We start from the raw sequence: 21,155 nt of genomic DNA, 5'->3' as shown, positions 1-21,155 counted from the left end.
TCTAAATCAAGGTGATTTTATGGTTCCTTTTTCATATCATATAGCCGGAAGCAGGGGTGCAGCCAGGAATTCAGGGTCCCATGAACACAAATCACATTGCCCCTCCCCTTTATTACGTAATTACTAATTTAGGGGGCCCTATTTTGGGGCCCACTGGCAGTCAAGGGACATTGGAATTTGCCTGACTTTTCCCCTTTCTATGGCACCCCTAGCCAATAGCACGCATGTGATCGGTATCAGCCGATTTCGGTCCTGCATGGTCGGTATCGGAATCAGCAGCTTAAGACCCTGATCGGAGCATCCCTGGTTTCAACGGAAATATTAGTTTCAATTTTAAATCTTTATTCAGACACAAACACTCAATATGCAGCATATACCTACATGTTTACCAAATAATGTTTAGTTAGTAAATAAAAGGAAAAAAAAGTCAACAGTATGTATTATTGTCATGTTTCATGTTCTATTTAATCACAACATTAATTAAAGCAGCAGTATTTAATAATGCCATTTGTAAAATACATTATAATACCATTTTTTGTGTGGTGTGCTGGTTTATTAAAGGTAAATACTCACTTTTACTCCAGTGGACCAGCCAGGACACCTCTCCTGTTGCGGTAGCGTTGACATCAATGCTAAGTCTCGGAAGAATAAAACTTTTATTTACATACGTATCAGACCATGAACGCCTTCCTGCAATTGTGTCGTTTGTTGTGACCGTGAAGAAAAAAAGGTCATTTACCCATAAAGGTCACAGTTGCTGTGTCAGCACAAATGTCGGCGCATTAATGACCCGTATTTCTATTCTACACTACTTGGGTTTCAAACGTGCCCCCTTCAGGCCTTTGTGCTGTCCAACAAAACAGCAAGCTTCACTACATTAAGGCTGAACGTGACGTGGCGATGCTTTGTGTTGGCTCAACTGAAATCTTAATCCACATCCACGCGTGGCATGGCGGGATATTAAGTCAGCAGGTGGAAAGGCGTGACGGGACAATTGACTTTCTGTCAGGTACACTGCGCTCCATTTCACCACTGGCAAGGAAGGAAAATCATTAACTTTTATCTCTGCTTTTCCTTTAAAAGACGAGTTGTTGTAGTTTCCCAGAGTGGATTCCGATGGACATTTATATTACTGTTGTTTATCTGTCTATCTATTTATATACTGTATATATATCTGTCTGTGTGGGACAGTGCACCACTGTATCCAGCAGATGGTGCTGTTCTAAAAAAACATGTTACTTTAAAGGAAAACTGCACTTTAAAAAAAAAATGTTGCCCATCATCCACAATCCTTAAGTGAAACATGAGCACACGTGTCTTTCCCTTTTCCGTGAGTTGGTGTGGTCATGTTTCACATAAGGATTGTGGATGATGGGCAAAGTAAGGAAAATCTATGAATGAATTCTGAAATGAATGTAAATCATTGTTACACTGTGGAACCTCTAAAGTCAGAGAATTTTGACCAAATTGCATAAGCCAGTTGTTAGACTATCTCAGGAGACTTCCAAATTCTGCCTGGCAGCAAGTAAATAATTACAGTAAAAGAGACTAAAAAAAACATACAGTAAAAGAGATGACTATAGTTTTCATTTTTCCTTTTCATTATATTTTATTTTTCATATAAAACAAAAAAAAACGCCACTGCTGCGGTCTGAAAAACCACTGACCTGCGGTGTGCTCTTCTTCCAACCTTTATGGATTTATACGTTGCTTGTACATGTGGGAAACGGCGTAGAAAGAAGTGAAAATACGACTAATACGTCACTATTAAGTATAAGTACGATCCAATCGGTCATCAGGAGCTACAGTAAATGTGTCTTCACCTTGCCTTGGACACTTGGGAGTGACTTCCCATTAAAAGCATGGAGCGTTTCAATTAGCCTGTGTGGACATGTTACATTATACATTCTGGCCATCAGTCAAGGAAACACCACCAGAAGAAGATCATCCAGGCTCCTTCATGAGGCCTCTACTGAACACTACGCAGCGCATGTTCACAGGCTAGTGATACAAGTCTAATGATGATGTAGTTTTATGTACACAAATGAGGATAAAAAGTAAGATGGATTGAAAAAAAAGTGTCCGGTTCAAAGCTTGTGCTGGTGGTGCTGTGGCTCTTTGCTCCAGTGATGAACACCCACTATCCACATTGGATAGAGCGGGATTTTAATGGAGGCAGTAAAAAGAAGGCAGGCAGGAAGGATGGCTTGTAGTGGATAAGAGGATAAACATGCTACCCTGAATGGCAACACTGATCCCCTTGAACATGCCTTTTCATTTCATTTGCATTGATGTGTTGTAATAGACACTCAGCAGGCTACAACATTATGGAGTACATAATAGTGGACCTTTGGTGTACAGTATACCAGGGGTGTCCAGACTTTTTCCACCAAGGGCCACATAATGAAAAATGAAAGGATGCAAGGGCCACTTTGATACTCGTATTTCGTAAAGCATATGCTAAGAAGTTATATATTTCAAGAAAAAAAAAATGCATCTCAGCTTTGCCTATTAAAATTATTAAGCATTATTTGTATGAACTTTGGACTTTGTTTTATTTTTAACATTTTTGCTGTTTTTTTTGTTGTTTTTTTAAATTTTCCAAATATTTCAAACCTTCTACGTAAATAATCTTCATAAATTTTCTTCTCGTAATATTATGACTTTAGCCCCACAGTGTTGTAACTTTTTCCCCTAATTTTCCACAAATGACAACTTTGTTTTGTTTTGTTTGTCTCATAATATTACAGCTCAAATGCTGTTGTAAAAAAATATTTCAACTCTGTGCTACTAAAATGACATTATTTTTCATCATAATATTATGAGTCTATTCTCTTAAAATTACAGCTGTTTTTTCCAATTCTGCTGTTGTTTTTTCCATTGTCCAACTACCAAATTTTCCAAAAATTACCATTTTATTTGTGTTACTGTTGTAAAAAAATAACTACATTTTTTTTTCAACTTTATGTTTCTAAAATAATCTTATTTTTCCTCATAATATTTTCTGGCATTTTTGTAAAATGACGACTTTTTCTTGTTAGATTACAACTTTTTACTTTTAATAGTTTATTCTTGTAAAATTGCTGCAGATTTTTACATTTTTGCTGTTTTTTTGTTTGTTTTTGTTGTTGTTTGTTTTCTTGTTAAGTTTTATTTTTAGACTGTGCCATGATCCAATAAAAAAAAAACAGCCGAGGGCCGCAAATGGCCCCCAGGCCATTTTTGGGACACCCCTGGTCTCCCTGTTGGAATTTGATCACAACTATGGTTGGTTTGGAAACTATTGACTATGGGGAACATAATAAAGGTATACACCACACCACACTGTATAACCTAGACCACTTATAGCACTGCGCCTTAAAGGCACTGCAGCATATTCTATTTTACCTCAGCTGCACGTAGTAAATCATCGTACTCATCCACTTGCACCACGCAATAGTGCCTACTCAGCCTTTTGCAGCATCAATAAGTGTCCCTAATTAAAAATCTATGACAATCTATGGCTTTATTGAATTCATAAATGTCCTGCCTTGCAGCCCAATCTGTGTTATAGGTTTTATGCAGCATGGCTTCATTTCACCCTAGCGGTCGTTTGTCTTCACTGCTGCTCGTCCGGCGATGTTGAACAATCCTCAGGCGGAAGTGATTAAACAGACTGACGGGATGGGAGCATCGATCATTAAGTTAATGGACGACGTTGCTGTTATGACCGCTTGCTTGCGGCTCTATAGGGGAATTTGTCTGTCAACAAATCTTTCATAGTCTAGTCACAGATTGTGAACAGTTAGTGTTATGGTGTGATAATATTGGCGCTACGGCTGTAAAATTCACTTTTATAGCCATGATCAGCAAAGCACACACAAAAAAAAATTGTGCTCCCCCTCAAGGTTGCGTTGCCATATCATTGCCAAGTATCAGTTGCATAGAGCATTCCAGTGGCCGCTGTCTTTAGTGAACTGTGAGCCCAAAGGCACTTAAAGCGCCAAAGACATTATTCAGCGAGTAATTGGCCACAGCATTGCTGGCCATGCACCCCCCGGGGATGGCTTTGATTAGCCAAGAAGATGACCTTGTGAATAATTGATCTGTACGCTTTATTTCATTTCAGATAGGACAGTACGGTAGGTTCCTTTAAAAGCTGGCCGAGGTAATAACGGAAAGGAGTATTGAGCCTGGGAAGGTTATAATTTTAACTCATTTACAGCATCGGAAATATAAGACATCCCTGAATATAATTTTCAAAGCCTATTTTTGGAGAAATATATTGAAGATAAAATCAGGGAAAGGATTAATGTGTGCTTCGCTGCCCTCCATTGTGTTGCATTCAGGTGACAGTGGCTCAGGAGGTACAGTAGAGCAGGTCGTTCAATCCTCGCTCCCTCCACCCAGTCACTGTCATTGTGTCCCTGGGCAAGGCACTTGCCTCCGTTGCTGCCCACACCCGTGTATGAATGTGAACGAATGTTTGGTGGTGGTCGAAGAGGCCGTAGGCGCGAATTTGCAGCCACGTTTCCGTCAGACATCCAGGGCAGCTGTTGCTACAGAAAATGACAGAAAATAATTGCGAACCGCTGAATTTGCCTATGTTTTTCACGCAATTTAAATGACAAATATATATGGTAATGTGTTAAAGTAGGGAGTTCCTCTTAAATCGTCGCCATACTTTTAAAAAGACGTCTCGTAGTTTCTGCAGCAGGTTTGTAGATAATGTGTGCTGACATGTTTGTATGAACGTGAATGGTGTCAGTTCAGTGTATTTATGCCAGGATGTAAACAGAGGAAGCACTTTGGGGCGGGGCAAATGTCTCATAACAATACAGGGTGTAAAATATAGCCTGCAAACTGTACTAACAGCTTTCCTTGTGGTCTTTAGGAGGATAATAATTCTCATTTAGCCTCATCGAAAATGTCACGATTGATCCCAGTGTACAATAACTGAAGAGGATTTATGTGACGCCGTCTCCATTTGTGCATGCACACTTGCCAAAACAAAGAAGTAGATACTTGCTATGAGGGGAATGTTGTATTATAATTGTTTCATTTTATGTGTTTATTGACTTTTAGGCCCGTGTAGGTGAGCTCGGAAGCTGTGTGGGGGCAAAGCTGGGCTGCAATAAGACACAACTGTCTCTGAAAAATAGAAGTAATAAATACAAATCCTTACCAAACTGACATAAGTGCAGTGTGAACGCCTCTGAGGCTGCACACAGCTACACCTAAGGTGCATTCTGAACCATAAACAGAACTTCCACAACTCCACAATACTTAGTGGAGCGATTCAGGCAACAGAGGGCTTTTGAATGAGTTAAAAAAAAAAAGCTTGTGCAAAGTGTCTCAGCAATCCAGAGCACTACATCACCTTCCTATCGGAGAGGAGAAGGCTGCATGTTGATGACTTTTTGATGGATGACACATTCAGGATCCATCTGATGTGATGATGGAGCACAGTGAGATCATAAAAGAGCCAGCTGCAGAGTGTCGGCTCAGGCCTTTGAGAGAAACATCCTCATGGAAATAGAAACACGCTGATGACATCAACCGGGCTCAGTGGAGCATATTTTTGGTAATATCTCTTGACCTGAACGTACAGTGTGAGTGTGCGTATGCGGTAAGTCGTGTCTCTCCGTCGGTCCGTATTTAAAGTATTGCGCCAAAATAGTCATAACAGTGCATGAAATACTGTTTATAAAAATCAGGATAGATTTGGTTGGGGCCTGTTTGGAGTAAAAATGCAATGGAATACTCACAACAGTGCATGATATGCTGATTTAAAAATCAGAATAAATATGGTTGAGGCCTATTTCCAGTAAAAACGCATCAGAATAATCACAACGTGTGTATTAACAGGTCTTGAAAAACATGGGTGGTCTTATATTCCGGGTTGTCTTATGTATATTGGGGCCAATACAGTGTTTCAGCAGTTGGCATGTGGGGTAAAAGTCAAGTGTGGAATACTCACAACAGTGCATGATATGCTGATTTAAAAATCAGAATAAATATGGTTGAGGCCTATTTCCAGTAAAAACGCATCAGAATAATCACAACGTGTGTATTAACAGGTCTTGAAAAACATGGGTGGTCTTATATTCTGGGTTGTCTTATGTATATTGGGGCCAATACAGTGTTTCAGCAGTTGGCATGTGGGGTAAAAGTCAAGTGTAGACACTCTTGTCCTTGTACACAGACCGCTAATCTACCACCTGCTGCTTTGTCCTCCATTATATACTTTGTTAAAGCAAGCAGGCCAAAGACTCTTGTCATTCAGTGTGAAGTGTCAGGAAATAAGACATCAATCGAAAGCACTTAGTGAGCGGAGAAGACTTTGGCAGGGCAAATCTCATCAAGGTGGCCTCTGGAGCTTCTCTTTTTTTATGCAGAGCCATCAGACCTGTAATGAACTGTGCATGATTTATTGGGAGTATGCGTTATCGTTGCTGCAGTGATTGAATCATATCTGCTTGGATGTGTCTTTCCATTCAAATTGAATTCCCATTGCCTCATCCTTCACCCTGATGTTTGATTTCATGTCAAGGAATCCATCACACTGCTAAACCAGCGAGAGTCTCCTCTTGTTGACAGCGTGGAAGTGATGATGTCCGCTCAAATGCGGTAGCGAGGCAAATCTATGCGTTCCATTAAAGCGAGCAGAGGCAAATCTTTGAAAACATGTCCGCGTCAGTCAGCGCGGCGCAATCGAAGGACCATTTGACAGAGCAAGGCTGCTGACTCCAGCTAAAACACTGACTGGGCGGGTGGGGGGGCTGTTTAATTCCATTAAGTTAGTCAGCAAATAAGGATGGACTCTTGTGTCCACAGCCAAGCGCTTCCCGTCTTTAAATTGCAGAGCATCGAGATGATGTACGGATAAGCAATCAAGCGATAAGTGTCACGGGTCAAGAGGTCAGTGGGGGGCACATGACATCAGTCAAGGCCATTGAAATGAAGTTTGAGTGGTTTATCACTTGGATGGCCCCTACAGTCATTACATGGAGTCATTTGGGTCCCTACCATCAAGGACAGATGGGATGTACAGTCAGCAAGGCTGGAGAGATGATGTTGGTATATGACATTCTCTCCATCACCAAGTTGCTTTTCTTCACTAATACTGCATGTGCTCCAATCTGAGCTATATCGTATTCACCTGAATATGAAATATATGTTTTTGAAAAACAGACCAGTCTTATATTCGGCTCCAGTAATAAAACCCATCTTGTCGGTCCAAAATTCATGTTTGACTTACATTACAGACATGTATTCTGCTTAAACGCTCAGCATTTACAGTGTGGACATAGAAAAAATCAGTTCCAGGGTCAAACCAAACTAGGAGCATGAACGGGAACCAGGAAGTAGCCTGCTAGCATGTTAGATGTTAGTCCATCTGTTTGTTAACACAAATACACTTTTGTTAATAGTTTGAGTTGAGTTGAATGACATTCCAGTTATTTATATTATATTATATATATATATTTTATATATATACACAGGTATATATACACACACACACACACACACACACACAGTATATGTCATCATAGTTGCACTACGGACAAATGTCAGGGTCCAATTTGTGACTGATGAGTGGATGACAGGTAGAGGACCACATTATCCTCTCTGACCTTGGGGAAATGTCCCTTGGAGCTCGTCTTCTGAGGACAGCAGGCTATCCTTTACTAGGCATGTCCTCCAACGAAGGCCATGGCCTTAAAGAATGCAAGCAATGTGCAAAGAGGAGGACAGTGCCATCATGTGGACAAATCCACTGTTGGATTCTTCCCGTAATGCCACCATCATAATAAGTCCTTCTAAGTCTTTAGGAAATAGATACTAGATACTATAGTTTTAGTTTAATAGTGCACAACACCTACATATATTCAATATTTAGTCATAAAAGCCACATTAAAAAAAGCCAAGCTTAATGAGGAACCAATCATTTGTACAGAAGCCATGCTGGAAAAACACTCTACTGAACCAATGTCTCCACCTGTTGGTCTTCCAAAATACTGCATCCTCATCAGTTGTGGATTATTACTGTAAATCCTTTTTTAAAAATCACTAGAAATACCCTTTACGTGCCTCAATCCAGAGGTAAAGACAATAAATATCCTTTGTTTAATAGATGTAATTCATTGGAACAAATATATGTCCTTGATACGTGTTACGTTCAACATTTCTACCGATTTCTAATCAATATACTTAGGGGAACTGCTTTGTATATATCGTGCTTCTGCGGAAGGTGAAGTGTGTTACTCTTGTGTTCAATGCTTTCAAGGCCAGAGTTGAGTCTAGCACAGAATTTGAAGCGGGGTCCACCCACTAGCTCCGTGTTACATTCAAGATACGCAACCATTTTGGACCATGTTTGTGACAATTTAAGGTAGGTTTAAAGCATTTATAGTAATAAATGGATATAGATAATATTGTGTTATTATGCATCATTTATTTTCTCATACAAAGTGCAAATCATGCATTCATCAAAAAATAAGGCATTCATAAAAAATAAGTAAAGAAATGAGAGCATTTAAATGTAAATGTTTCAATTGAGACTTGAGTAAACCGTGCCCTGTTGTCATCAAATATACCAAAATGTGATATTTTCTTGCAGGTTTTTCCTTCATAGAGTGAAACAGAAGAAGTGATCTTTTCATATGCAAACTGCGTAGATAATATCAACTTTATTTTTTGTTTGCTATGTCACACTTTTGGTACCCCTTTCAGGAGAATGACCCATATGTAAAAATGAATCAGACAAAAATTAAGAAAACATCTTCATTTGAAAAGCCAAAGGTCATGCCCATTTGACCATTTAGGTACCTTGGAAATATTACATTTTTGCAAAACATTAAAAATGTATTATTTGATATAAAGTACAACTATAACCACCTGGAAAAATAATGACACATTTTTACAGAACTTTTTAATTTACAGAATTTTTTATTTCAATTCCAAGTTATATTGCAACAGATTGCAACAAAATCACTGAAAAATGCATAAATATGACCATTTTTTATATACTTTTTTTTTTTTTTGTACAAACGATTTTAAGGGCTGTACAAAAGAAGTGCACAACCAAACCCGACAACATTCACACCAGCATATTTGGAATAAAAGTGCTCATTTTGGTTTTTTAAATGAGCCGTGAATTTTTGTTTTTGTTCTGTGCGAATTATTGTTGAACAGGCTACCTGATCATGAAACACCAACACCAGAGGCAGGTCAACGTACTGAAAATGACATCTAGTCAATTAAATAAAGGTTCTAAAAAGGCAACATTGGCAAAAGCATACCGTATAAGTGCATTTAGAAAAAAATAAAGTTCTCTTGAATATTTTAAAAGATACAAATGTGTGAAAAATGTGGAGTGCCGGCCTGACTGCGGGACTTTAAAGCTGAATATTAACAGCGACATCAGCCAAGAAATGAGTGCGAGAGGCCCACAGGAACACTTGAAAGGGTTCTCTTGTGCTTATTCCTCTCTTTGATCATTCTCATGCATCCCTTTTAGCCCTTTACCAGTTTTTGTCTCAGTGCCAGTCCTCGTCGTTGTCGTCCTCTCCCTCCGTCGAGTCTTCCTGGCTGCTCATCTCTGCCTGATTCTCTGTTCCGTCCTGATGGGACGCTGCCGTCGCCGCCAGTGTGGCCTCCTTGCGGGCTCGGGCGGCCGCTGCTGCTGCCTGCTCCTCCGCCGCCCTCTGGCGAAGAGCCGCAGCCTTCTTTTCTTGCTCGGCGTGACTCTTCATGTGGGCGCTTCGACTCTTCACTTTGTTAAACACCCTGTGAGACAGTGACAACAGTTTGGGGTCATGCAACCAGGAAACCAGAATGGTAATGTATTCACATTTATTAAGAGGCAAATACTGAAAATTAAGCAGGCTTTGGTGCACTAAGGATATTTTTTTTGTTATTCCACTCCACTGTATACAAAAGCTTTACCATTAATTGACAAACTCCTAACAAAATGTGTTGCTAGTTCAACAGGAAGGACAGGAAGGGACGTCGAGGGTTCAGAGTTGAGTTTTAGCTTGTTGGGGGTATGTCCGCAACAGTAAGCCGTGTTATTATTATGTTATTATTATTGTGTCTGTTGTGAGATCATTTAAACCTGAAATAAAAGCCGGGTGATCAAGTCTGGTGCTTCGGTGGTGGTCTCACCTAACAATTACTGACACCTAGTGACCAATGTAGAATTCTACATTCACAAGTTGGTGGTATTAATGGTTTATACTGCAGTTGTAGTTTAGTTCATTTAGCCATTTTTATGCTTGAAAATGCTTAATTTGGGCAGAAAATACATACAATTAGCTTAAATATGCTTATTTCTTATTAATAATAGGCTGTAGTCAACCACGAAATAGCATCATTTATTCCTTAATGTTTAATAAAACGCAAGCGTGAGGGAGTCATGTTTGAAAATATTTCCTTTGTAATTCCTTTCTATCTCCGTTTTTTATATACTGTTTTTATTTCTTAAATACCAAAAACTTAATTTCCACAAAATGTATTCTATGTACTTTTTGAAAATATATTTTTGAATTAAATTCTTTTTTCATCTTTTCATTTTTTTCTGTTCATGTATTAATTTTTTTAACATAATACAGTGTTTCTACTAAACTGTACTTTTTTTCCCCCCCAAAAGATGAAAGCTGAGATCGTGGACAAACTCCATCATGGCATCCCTTTGAGCAATTACTAAACATCTCATCAGACTGCTCTAATGCAAAAATAAAATATAACCCCTATGCTGCCAAAAGGTCATATTTGCATGGTATCAGAGGGTTGCTATGATAGGCTCTGATGTGATACAAGAGTTCCTGTGAAGACTTGGCTGGACTTACCTGCCACACTTCTTGCATGGAAATACCGCATCGGGATCTTGTGTTGGCTTTACGGGCGCTTTGCTCTTCTTTGCTGCCACGTCAGTCCGAGGCCTTTGTGGCGTCGTTGATGCGTAGGCAACCTCCTTGATGGCATTCTCCGGTTCTTTGAGCACCAGCACGGTTCCTGCCTGGAAAACAAGTTGTTATTAGTACGTCAGGTGTGGTTACACACATTAGGAGCTGATTGACGCCAACCAACACAAGCACTCACATAGTCATGAGCTTGTAGAGACTGAGCCACCATGGCCTGCTGATTGCTCTCCTGGTCGTAGGACATCTCCTTCTTCTCCTCCACCTGAGTCGGTTTGGACTGCTGGGAACTCTAATGAGTCGCAAAACACGTGACAAAATCTATTAGTAGACAGATTTTGACCTACAGACAATTCTGCATTTGGTGCAGTTCCCACCCACATCCGGCAGATGGCGCTGTTTTGCTTTCTTTGCAATGCGCTTTATTTTTAAACTGTTTATGAAACCTGCCTGGCAACAAACGACTACGCAAACAGGATAACAAGATTGCACATTTACGCATCTAACTAAAGAGTTAAGATTTCACTTTTTTTCAGCTTTGGCTTTGAACAAAAATCTAAGAAATAATAACATCAATGTTTAAGAAAAAATTTAATTTAACTTTAAAAAAAAAATACATGTAGTACTATATACACGATGAAGACTGGATTCCCTATTTCCAACATGTGGCTGGAGGGGTGGTTTATTTACTAAACTGTAAGGAATACCAGGTGTTTATTATGACATTTTATTTTTGTAAAAAAAAAAAAAAAAAATCAATACATAATAATATACATATTTCATGTATTTTATGACTTTTGTACTATTATGCTGTATATTTTATTCAACAATTGTACCTGTTTATTGTGAAAAGTTACCAATATAATTTTATTTGTGCAAATATGATTCCAAATTTTCCCAGTGGGAGAAAAAAGAGGCACCTCTTTGTTCAAGCCGACAATGCACCCGACGATTTAAGCGACTATTTGAGGAAATATGGTACAAAATTCTTCATTTTGAGCTAATAATGAAATGAAGCACTACCTTATTGTCCACGACAGCCTCTGTGTATTTATCCACAGGTGAGTCGCAAGGGCCAAAGGTTAACATCCCATTGCGGGCGATCTTCACTTGTTTCTTGTACGTGTAGTAGAATTCAACACACTGAGACACAGTCTTGGTCTGCACCTGGAATGGAACATGTCACACATCCTCAGCCAATAGGAAAAGGAGCTTTGATCTTAGCTACGAGTAGCTCTAGCAAGCACCTGGTCTGCTATCTCGCGCCCATGCTATGATAAACAATAATAATCAATTCCTGAACGTTTGAAAAACATGTTGAAAACTTTCACAGAGAACACGCAAGGTTTGCAAATCAGAGCCATAACAGAAGAAGCCTTTTATCCGCACCCCAGTCAATTCTTTTCCTGGCTTTGTCGCTATTCCGTGCGAACAGCACATACGAAGCCGACCCGGCAATTTTCCAGCACCAGAGCTGTAAAAGAGGTGGCACAGGGTGTTCCCAAACTAGGGTGTATTGTTTTACACCAGAAGTGTCACTTTTCCCGCCCTGTTGTGTTGAAAGTAATTGTTGCTGTCCGAAAATGCTAAGTGTGTATGAGAGTGTGTGTGAAAGTGCAGAAAGTTACAGCAATAGTCTGCCCGTTTCACCGGGATGTGGCACAGGCGAAAAAATGCTGTATCTCGTCACAGCCCTTTGCATATATAAAATGTGCAGCTGCACTGTATTTCCCTATTTAACTTTGTTGTTTGCTAAATTTGTACATGGGCTTTTGCTTTTAGAGGCAGCATGAAATGGCGTACAGAATGACCTTTATGAAGATGAGAGGGAGAAATGAAGAAGTGTACCAGTTTCTGCACCAAGAAAAAGTCCTTCCTGTAGGCAGAGATCCCTTTATTGAAGTAGTGCTTCTCTTCTACACTCCAACTGTCAGAGCCTGCCAGGAAATAAAGAGGAGGAAGTGTGAACTCATGACAACGTAGCAGGCTAATGTGGCCGACTCGTATAAACGGAAAGGCTCAACTTACCTGAGTAGTGATAACCTGCCAAGTGATGGCCTTTGGGGAAGATTGGCTCCTGAAGCAGCAAACGTCTGAGTGTCTCCTAAAAGAATGTGAAAAAATCATTTTTGTTAAATAGTTACATATGACACTTAAACATCGACTGACATTGGCATAAAAAATGATTGTAAGGCACTGTGAGGGGTGAGCAAGACGGCTACTGAATACTACTGAAAGAACATTATTTTTCCTCATAATATTACAAGTATATTTTTCATAAATTTGCTACTTTTTCTCTTAATATTTAACTTTATTCTCATAAAATTACAGGTGTCGTGTTCATTTCTGCTGTTTTTTTTTTACATTTTCCAACTATTTCAACTTTATCCTTGTACATTTTCTTGTTGTAATTACGACTTCATTCCCATATTTTTACTTTATTCTCGTAACATTAACTTTTTCCTTGACCTCATTTTTTTTAATTACGACTTTACTTGTTTTGTTTGTTTGTCATAATATTACAACTTTAAAAGAAAAACGTCTTTTTCTTTAATATTTCAACTTTATGCTACTAAAATGATGATATTTTTCCCCCTTATTATTTGCTGTTTTGTTTTAATTTTCTTGTTAAATCTATTTTTAGAATGTGTGCCGCGGCCACAAATGGCCCCCGGATTGCACTTTGGACACCACTGATTTAGGCCATTTTAATAATGGCTGCACTCAAATGTACTCACAAGAAAACTCCCTCCACTTTCATGTAAACAATGCAGAACCAGCTCCTGGTTGGTTCCTCCGCCGCTGATCACACTGGAACATGCCATGTTCATCAGGTTCTCCACTGGGAAGGCAACAGGAGGAGGATTAGTGAGCAGACAGATGGCGATACAGGTGAAGAATAATGTTCTCATAATGCTACCCACCACTGTCCGGTTCGGTGTGTTGAAGCTGTGTGTCACCCAAAGGAAGCCAAACCAGGTCAGCCTTGTGCTGCTCCAACTGCGCCGAGTGTTCGTGCCGCATCTCCGGAATTTCCGCCTGGTACTGCTGCCCGATGTTGATGCGCCTGGACACAAAGAGGAGCAGCAGGTTGGATGCTAACACGGTGGTCGCTTGTGCTCACGTAGGCTTGTGAACGTCCGTTGGAGCTTACGGTTCGAGGCTAACAGGCGTGGCGTCGGTGATTAATGGCAGAACCGGTGGTGTGATGTCTGAACTTGCTGCAAAATAGAAGAAAATAGGCTGGGTACAGATGAAGACGTCTTGATTATAAGACTCACTGCAGGACTCACTGGAACGCAGGAGGCTTCTGTTGGCCGTCTTGGGCGTCGCTGGCGGGGGGAGGATTTGGTTGCTCACGGCAAAGTTGGTGAGGAAAGTGGAGAAGTAGAGTCCTGAGCCTTCTCGCAAAGGAGATAGGATGGGCGGGGGCGTGTAGGGAGGCAAAGCGAGCGGGTTGTCCGGCATGCGTACGGGGGAGCGTAGATTGCTCTGGTAGGCGGTGATGCTGGAGTAAACAGATGCTGGGATGAAGGTGGAGGGTCTGGGCGGAGGAATGATGAGGGGTTCCGGCCGAGGTCGACGTTTCTGTTTGGTTTTGCCCTCCTCGTCTACACCTGGATCGTTTTCTCCGTCCTGGATGGGAGGAAGAAGAATCATAAGACACTCTAATATCCTCCAATAGTCACGTCCCATATCCTCTACTTGGAAAAAATAAGTGCCCCACATCAAACAGATGCCTCTTATTATTATAGTACATTTAATATTATCACTTATGGATCACTTATGCCACACGGAGGACGAGTGGTTAGCAAGTTGGCCACACAGTCAGGAGATCGGGAAGACCTTGCTTCAAATCTCCGCTTGGGTATCTCTGTGTGGAGCTCGCATGTTCTCCCCGTGCGTGTGTGGGTTTTCTCTACTCTAAACTGTCCATAGGTATGAATGTGAGCGTGAATGGTTGTTTGTCTATATGTGCCCTGCGATTGGCGACCGGTCCAGGCTGTACCCCGTCTCTCGCCCAAAGCCAGCTGAGACAGGCTCCAGCATACCCCCGTGACCCTAATGAGGACAATCAGCATAGAAAATGGATGGATGGATCACTTAGTAATACATTTAAAATAAAACACCATACCTCTAATAGATCACTAAATTACCCCTAGAACTGGTACTCCCTGCAGTTGAGTAATTTAACGCCAATATGAACAAATACGGTATTTAAACTATAACACAAACGTACTGTCTTTATCATCTTTAAGACTTAGAGGTAATAGTTTATAATTAAAAATGAAAATTCTACAGGGCTATATGGACAACGTCGTCTTTTCCCATCTAGAATGCCACATAGCCAGCCAAACTGCAAAATCGGACATATTTTCTAGGCTACAAGCAATGCTGACGTCCCAGCCAGTAACCTGCTCAAAGCTCTCTGTCACCGAGTTTCTGAGAGATCTCCGTCGAGCCACGATGACAGACGGTTTGCAGTCGGACGGCACCGCGGGCCGCTCCATCTGGCCCACTCGTCCGTGCATGGAAGCGCCCTGTGGTGCCGTTTGACTCCTGTGCACTGGCACCGACACGGGGATGACTAAAGGGACCATGTTGGCATGTTTGCCTCGAGGACCGTCTCCCTGCTGGAACACAGAAAGAAGCAAAAGGGGCAAAATTAAATGAGTGCACATCGTCATCCAGAAACAGTCACTTATTATTACTAGGGCTGCCATTAAAAGTGAATGGGAACTACCTGGAGTGATATTTTTTCATTACATGCTGTATAAAGACGGTAAAATGTGGGAAAATGAAAGTAAAGCATTTTGTATTAAAGGTCAATTACTGACACCTTAAAATCCATCTGTATTATTACCATATAAGGGCTGTAACTATAAAAGTGCATTCATTTGAAGAATATTTTTTTCTAATTACAATATGCAATTAGAAGACAAAAGTGCACAAAAAGTTAGGGTCACGGATAAGCTGGAGCCTATCCCAGCTGACTCAGGGCAAGAGGTCGGGTACACGCTGGACTGATCGCAAGCCAATCACAGGGCACACAGTGTAGTGTAGACAGACAAGCATTCACACCTACAATTTAGAGTCTACAATTAAGCTGACATGCATGTCTTTGGAATGTGAGAGGACCACACACATACAGGGAGAACATGCAAACTCCACACAGAGATGTCAAAACGGACATTCCAACCCTCGATCTCCTGACTGGCAGTAAAGATGCGACGCACTTGTACATCCTGAAAATCCAACTTTCCACAGATATTCGTGTCATTTTTATCAACCTTTGGGACAACTTTCACGGCAATCTCTCTCAAGTCTGTTTGAAATGTTAAGCACAGTAAAGGCATCAGATGATAAACTATGGATTGTGACTAATTGACAGTATGTGAAAGCGAGGATTAGTGCATTCAAGGCAACATGGGAGTTCAACTGTTCAGCTTGACAGTGTGGCCCCGCCCTTGGGAGCGCTGAATGACTGAGAAAGAGTGTGAGGAATGTGGAGGTGTGCAGACATGCAGCTGCTCTGGAACACTTGTGCACAACAGCGCTCATATAAATAGTGTACCTGCACTCACTGTCAATGTGAATTCGCTGTCTGTTCAACAGATATCAGCACATGGTCTTTCTTACAGATACACACGCCCCTTGCACGATCGAATTGATCTATAATACAAGAGCTGCATCAAAGATTCTACCTTTGCAAAGATAGTAAAGCTACAAAGCAGTTATTAACTCCAATGAAGAAATTAGACACAGCTGAAGGTCTGAGGCAGTGCTCCATTGCCAATGGGCATGATAATTCGTTAACGGACCATGACGTATCCTATCAATTATGCGGAATTGATTGTTAATGTGTTGAAGCAACGGAGGCACCATGGACATCATTACTTTTATCAACAACTAGTAAGGCGCATGTACTTTTGTTTTTATTTTCCAAAAGCATATAGTATTTAATTCGTAAAACAGTTACTCAGTATTAAACTCAGTATTATACTCAGTATTATTTTATGTCATTGAAAATTAGTTTACACGATTTACTAAATATGACATTTTTTATATCCTAAAAATTTAAACATTTAATATTCTAAAATATTTTTAAATGGGAAAAAAAGATAAATATTTAAAAATGATTTAACTGATCACTAATTTTCTCTGGAGTCAGCAACAGGGTAATGTCTACCCAACCACAATAACAAACATTATTTTTTGCAATGGAATATTTTTGATACAGTTTTGGATGGCATTAGATTGTGCAAGTCATCATACAGTTGCAGCTGGTCAGTTTGCACTAATGGCTGCTGCATGGAGATGTACTCCAGCGCTCCAGACTAACTTTTTTTTTTTTTTCCTTAGGAGCACAGTGGCCCCTAGCTTAAAATTTTAGGAGCACATGCAGAAACTTTATGGGCGCGCACCGAAAACGGACTCGCATTGATTATTGATAAATACACAAACAATAAATGACAACTGTCTTCCCCATCCACCTCCTTTCTGTCCATAGCTTCCGGAAGGTCTCATGGTGGCATTACATTAGAACTCCAATACCGTCCCCTTTCCTTCTTCTTTGGTGTTTGTCTCCTTTCTTCCTCTCGAGGAGTTAATGTGGGTTGGCAAACTGGCTCATTTGCATGTTAGTGTCAACTACTGGGCTGAAGTGTGGAGCACGAGTTTATCAGCAACAATAACTATTCAATAAAATACATTTGGCAAATTAACTAGCAAGGTTGCGAACTTCCGGGACACCTTGTTGGCAGAGCCAGCCAACCCAACAAACATGAATTGGATTTGATGCCTGTTTTAGAGTATACTAAGACATGGGAAGTTCATTGTTTAATAATATAATATATAGTTAAAAATAACACAATTCACAGAATAAAATAATTGAAATATCTTTCTTTTAAAATGTGTCCTGCTTAATATTGAAGTGTCCAGGTTTATGACAGGGCAAGTGTATCCAACTTCCAGCACTATTAAAACCACTTTGACAAAAAGAAATTAGAGGTGAGCTATTTGTGTTTTACGTGACTGCCAACATTTCAAGTGTACTTTATTTACAAAGCACACCTCCACTCAAACACTGTGCTTATTGTCTTTATGCTATTTTGTGCTCATTTGTCATTACATACAGGCACCATGTCCGAATTCAGCAGTTATAACAAATACTAAGAGTTGAAGCAAATATTCTTTGGCGAGCTACTGGTAGTTCACGAGCTACCTGTTAAGATCCCGTGATAGCGTCACTATTTTAAAACTGGACGTACCACGTATTTATATTGAACAACGTAGACACACAACTAGTGTTTTGAAAACAAGACATAATTATTATAAATGGTGACAGTTTAGATTGTGACAAGCAGTCGATTTTGCTCTCGCCGTAATAAGGGATGTCACGGGTCAACTCAATACAGAACAGGTACTTTTATCTGGTGGCACATGCGCGAGTAGATGAAAAATCTGCTCGCACTCTCTCATCTTTTACTCGCAAAAATTGACCATTTAGTCGCAGTCTGGAGCCCTGCAATATGCATGCACACACCGAGGAGACTGTTGAGGTCATAAAATAAACAAACCCAAAAAATTGATTTTGTAAGAGCTGGAGGAAGTGTCAAACAGAAACAGAGGTGGCGGGGTGGGGTTGGGGGAGGGGGGTCCTTCCTCTTTAAACTACAGCTTGTCTTTCCGCACATTCACTAACTAGATTTCTCAAGCTAGAAATAAATATCTCTGAAGTATTAAAGGCTTTTTAACCTCTGTTTTGAGTGCTGACATGGACTCGGGCAGCGAGGGCATTTCTGAAGCCTTCTGAGCCAGAGTCTCCAAGTTGATCTCCTTAGACGCCCTCCTCCTCCTGCGGGTGCTCTGGATGACTCCCCCGGTTGCCACCTGGCCGCCGTCCCCTCCTCTCGCAGCCGCCTGCACCCCTGCTACTCCATTCTGGGAGGCTTCTTTGGGGGCTTGAGCCCACATGTGTGCAGCAGACGGTGGGGCTAGCGGGGATTGTCCATCTCTGGAGAGACGGCGTGAGCGTCTCGGAGCGACCAGCGTTGTGTCGGCGGGTTCGGCGGGGTTCATGGAGACCCTTTCCGGGTATTGCTCGGCGAGAGCTACTAGCTGCCCGGGTTGGACGTCCAGTGATGGTGCGGCGTCCTTTTTGTCAAGTGGGCATGGTTCAGGAGGTTGATAAGTGTTGAAATTTGTGGGTTGAATCTCTTGCTGGGGTATATTTTGTGCTTGCTGCATTTTCTGCATTTGTTGCTGTCGCTCGTGTAGTTGCTGCTGGTGGTACTGCTGCTGCTGCAACTGCTGCATTTGTTGCATCTGCTGCTGCTGCTGAAGTTGCTGCTGCAGCTGAAGTTGTTGTTGTTGCTGTAACTGTTGCTGCTGCTGCAATTGTTGCTGTTGCATCTGGTGTAGCAGCTGCTGCTGCTGTTGTTGTTGTTGTTGTGTTTTCGGCTGTTCTCCGTAAGATAACCCCTGCATTCCCTTGTTGCTGGGAAAAACTGGGTAGTATCCCGACGAGAACTGCTGCTTGCTGAATGTTGTCTGGAAGGGCTGCAGCATGGAGCCCTGCACGTTGTGAGGCGGGCCCTGCAGCTCAACACCTTTGTGGCCATGTTGGTACGCTTGCAGCTGGGCTTGATGCATTGCAGCCGCAGCATGCTGCTCCCACTCCAGCCCCCTCCCCTGGGCTGGAACCCGGGTGGTATCTCTGTACACCTCAACCGGCCGCTGCAGTTGATTTTCGCCCGCCATCTGAAGAGGGTCGTGAACTCCTTTATGGAACGCCATCTGATTGCGGGCGTTCACACCGCCCATGTAGGGCCCAAAGTTCTGTCCCCATGCAGGCACGGGGGCTTCCTGAGACCAGCCGGTGGGGGCTTGTAAGGAGTCCTGGTGCAGCCACTTTACAGGGGCAACCTGTTGATAGGGCGGTAGAACCTGAGGCGCTTTCTCTGTGTTATAAACACCAGAGCTGCCAGCTGAGTCACTCTGGCTTGACTCCAAAGATGGAGGTCCCAGTCCGTAGTAAACCTCTCCTGAATGCTGCACAGGCTCCTTCATGGCTGCCACACGATGCTTGCCACTCTTGTCAGGGTTAATTTGAGGAGGAAGACTCATTGTGATGCAAAAAGACCGTGTCTTTGCTTCCTGTGGTTGACTTTTTGTGGAAGCCGGGACTATAAATCCAAAAGGAAACGCTGTGGCGGAATTACCAATGATGTTCAACGCCCATCCTCTATCGTGTGCCGCACCTTTTAGGAAGAAAAAAAACACTTTATTTACCTCTGAGGGACAGCACACAGGAAATGGAGGCCCGCAAATAGCCCAGAAAGGTCAAAGACCATGCATGCTTAAAAGATATGCATCATATTTATGTGCAGGATCTGTGACGTTTTAATGCAGTTCGTAGCAACAATGCCGGGCCTTTGGAGAGTAGCTGCTATTTGGCCTAACAAGAAATACAGGAAATGAAGTTCAATCACATGGGTATAGAGCCAGTGGTAGCTGTGTTGGAAAAGCAGCAATAAGGAAGCGTTGGAAGCATTGAGCGGTTAGGCAATACACAACATACACGTTGATCATATTACCTCATATACACGACGGTTGCTTCTCCATGGCCAGCCCCAATGACTCACTTTGCTTACGATCAAAGTCATGCAGATCCATTAAGGGGATTGTGCGCAACAAATGTCACAACTCCAAACAACTTTCTCCCCGGAGTTTCCCAGTACTCAAATATGGCGAAGTCTACAAGGGTGAAATCATCGAAAGCCCCCGGAGGTGCTGCTGCAACTGCTCTTTTACACTGTAGTTACAATGTTCCGCATTGTATCAGGCGAAATGCTGCCGCGTTTTCCTGGAAAACACGTCCACAACTTTTTCCCTTGACCGACTTTCCTCACACAGCGGCGACGGCGTGTGGAAACACTGCGATTTCCGCACATTTGAACGTTGCGCAGTCGAAGCGCGCCCATCTAAAGTGGCGACGTTGGCTCACGGCGCGCGACATAACGCGCGACAACGCTGCAAACGCACACAAAAAAATGTGCAATCGGACATAAAGTGGTGCAAAAAGCACCGAACGCAGCGCCTCACCCACAAACAGATCACAGCTTATCCTGTTTTCCAACCTGCTGACTTAGCCACGCCCACAACTGCATCCGTGTGCGCTTGTTTTGGCGACGCCGACAGCACGAGGCGGCGGAGTCTTGTCAACGGTGCAGTCGATTGCACTATATC

At 41.8% G+C, this 21,155-nt stretch overlaps 1 protein-coding gene across 3 annotated transcripts; it reads right to left on the bottom strand.

Moving 5' to 3' along the window:
• Window positions 1-8,455: 8,455 nt before the first annotated feature.
• On the bottom strand, window positions 8,456-21,056 carry mideasa (mitotic deacetylase associated SANT domain protein a). Of its 3 annotated transcripts, none has more exons than XM_054762326.1 (13): window positions 20,504-21,056; window positions 18,663-20,167; window positions 15,320-15,538; window positions 14,198-14,540; window positions 14,059-14,125; window positions 13,829-13,971; window positions 13,643-13,746; window positions 12,933-13,008; window positions 12,753-12,841; window positions 11,928-12,071; window positions 11,086-11,196; window positions 10,833-11,002; window positions 8,457-9,771 (listed from the first exon to the last, which is right to left on the bottom strand). In XM_054762326.1, the coding sequence occupies exons 2-13, from the start codon at window positions 20,031-20,033 to the stop codon at window positions 9,522-9,524; spliced, it is 3,087 nt and encodes a 1,028-aa protein (XP_054618301.1). In that variant the 5' UTR covers window positions 20,034-20,167; window positions 20,504-21,056; the 3' UTR covers window positions 8,457-9,521. The 3 variants fall into 3 exon arrangements, with proteins under 3 accessions (XP_054618303.1, XP_054618301.1, XP_054618302.1); XM_054762327.1 differs by having other exon boundaries at window positions 8,458-9,771; window positions 15,341-15,538; XM_054762328.1 differs by lacking the exon at window positions 15,320-15,538 and having other exon boundaries at window positions 8,456-9,771.
• Window positions 21,057-21,155: the final 99 nt, after the last annotated feature.

Source organism: Dunckerocampus dactyliophorus, chromosome 19, assembly GCF_027744805.1.
Source record: "Dunckerocampus dactyliophorus isolate RoL2022-P2 chromosome 19, RoL_Ddac_1.1, whole genome shotgun sequence".
Taxonomy (NCBI): Eukaryota; Metazoa; Chordata; class Actinopteri; order Syngnathiformes; family Syngnathidae; genus Dunckerocampus; species Dunckerocampus dactyliophorus.
This window is presented reverse-complemented; position numbering and strand designations above follow the sequence as displayed.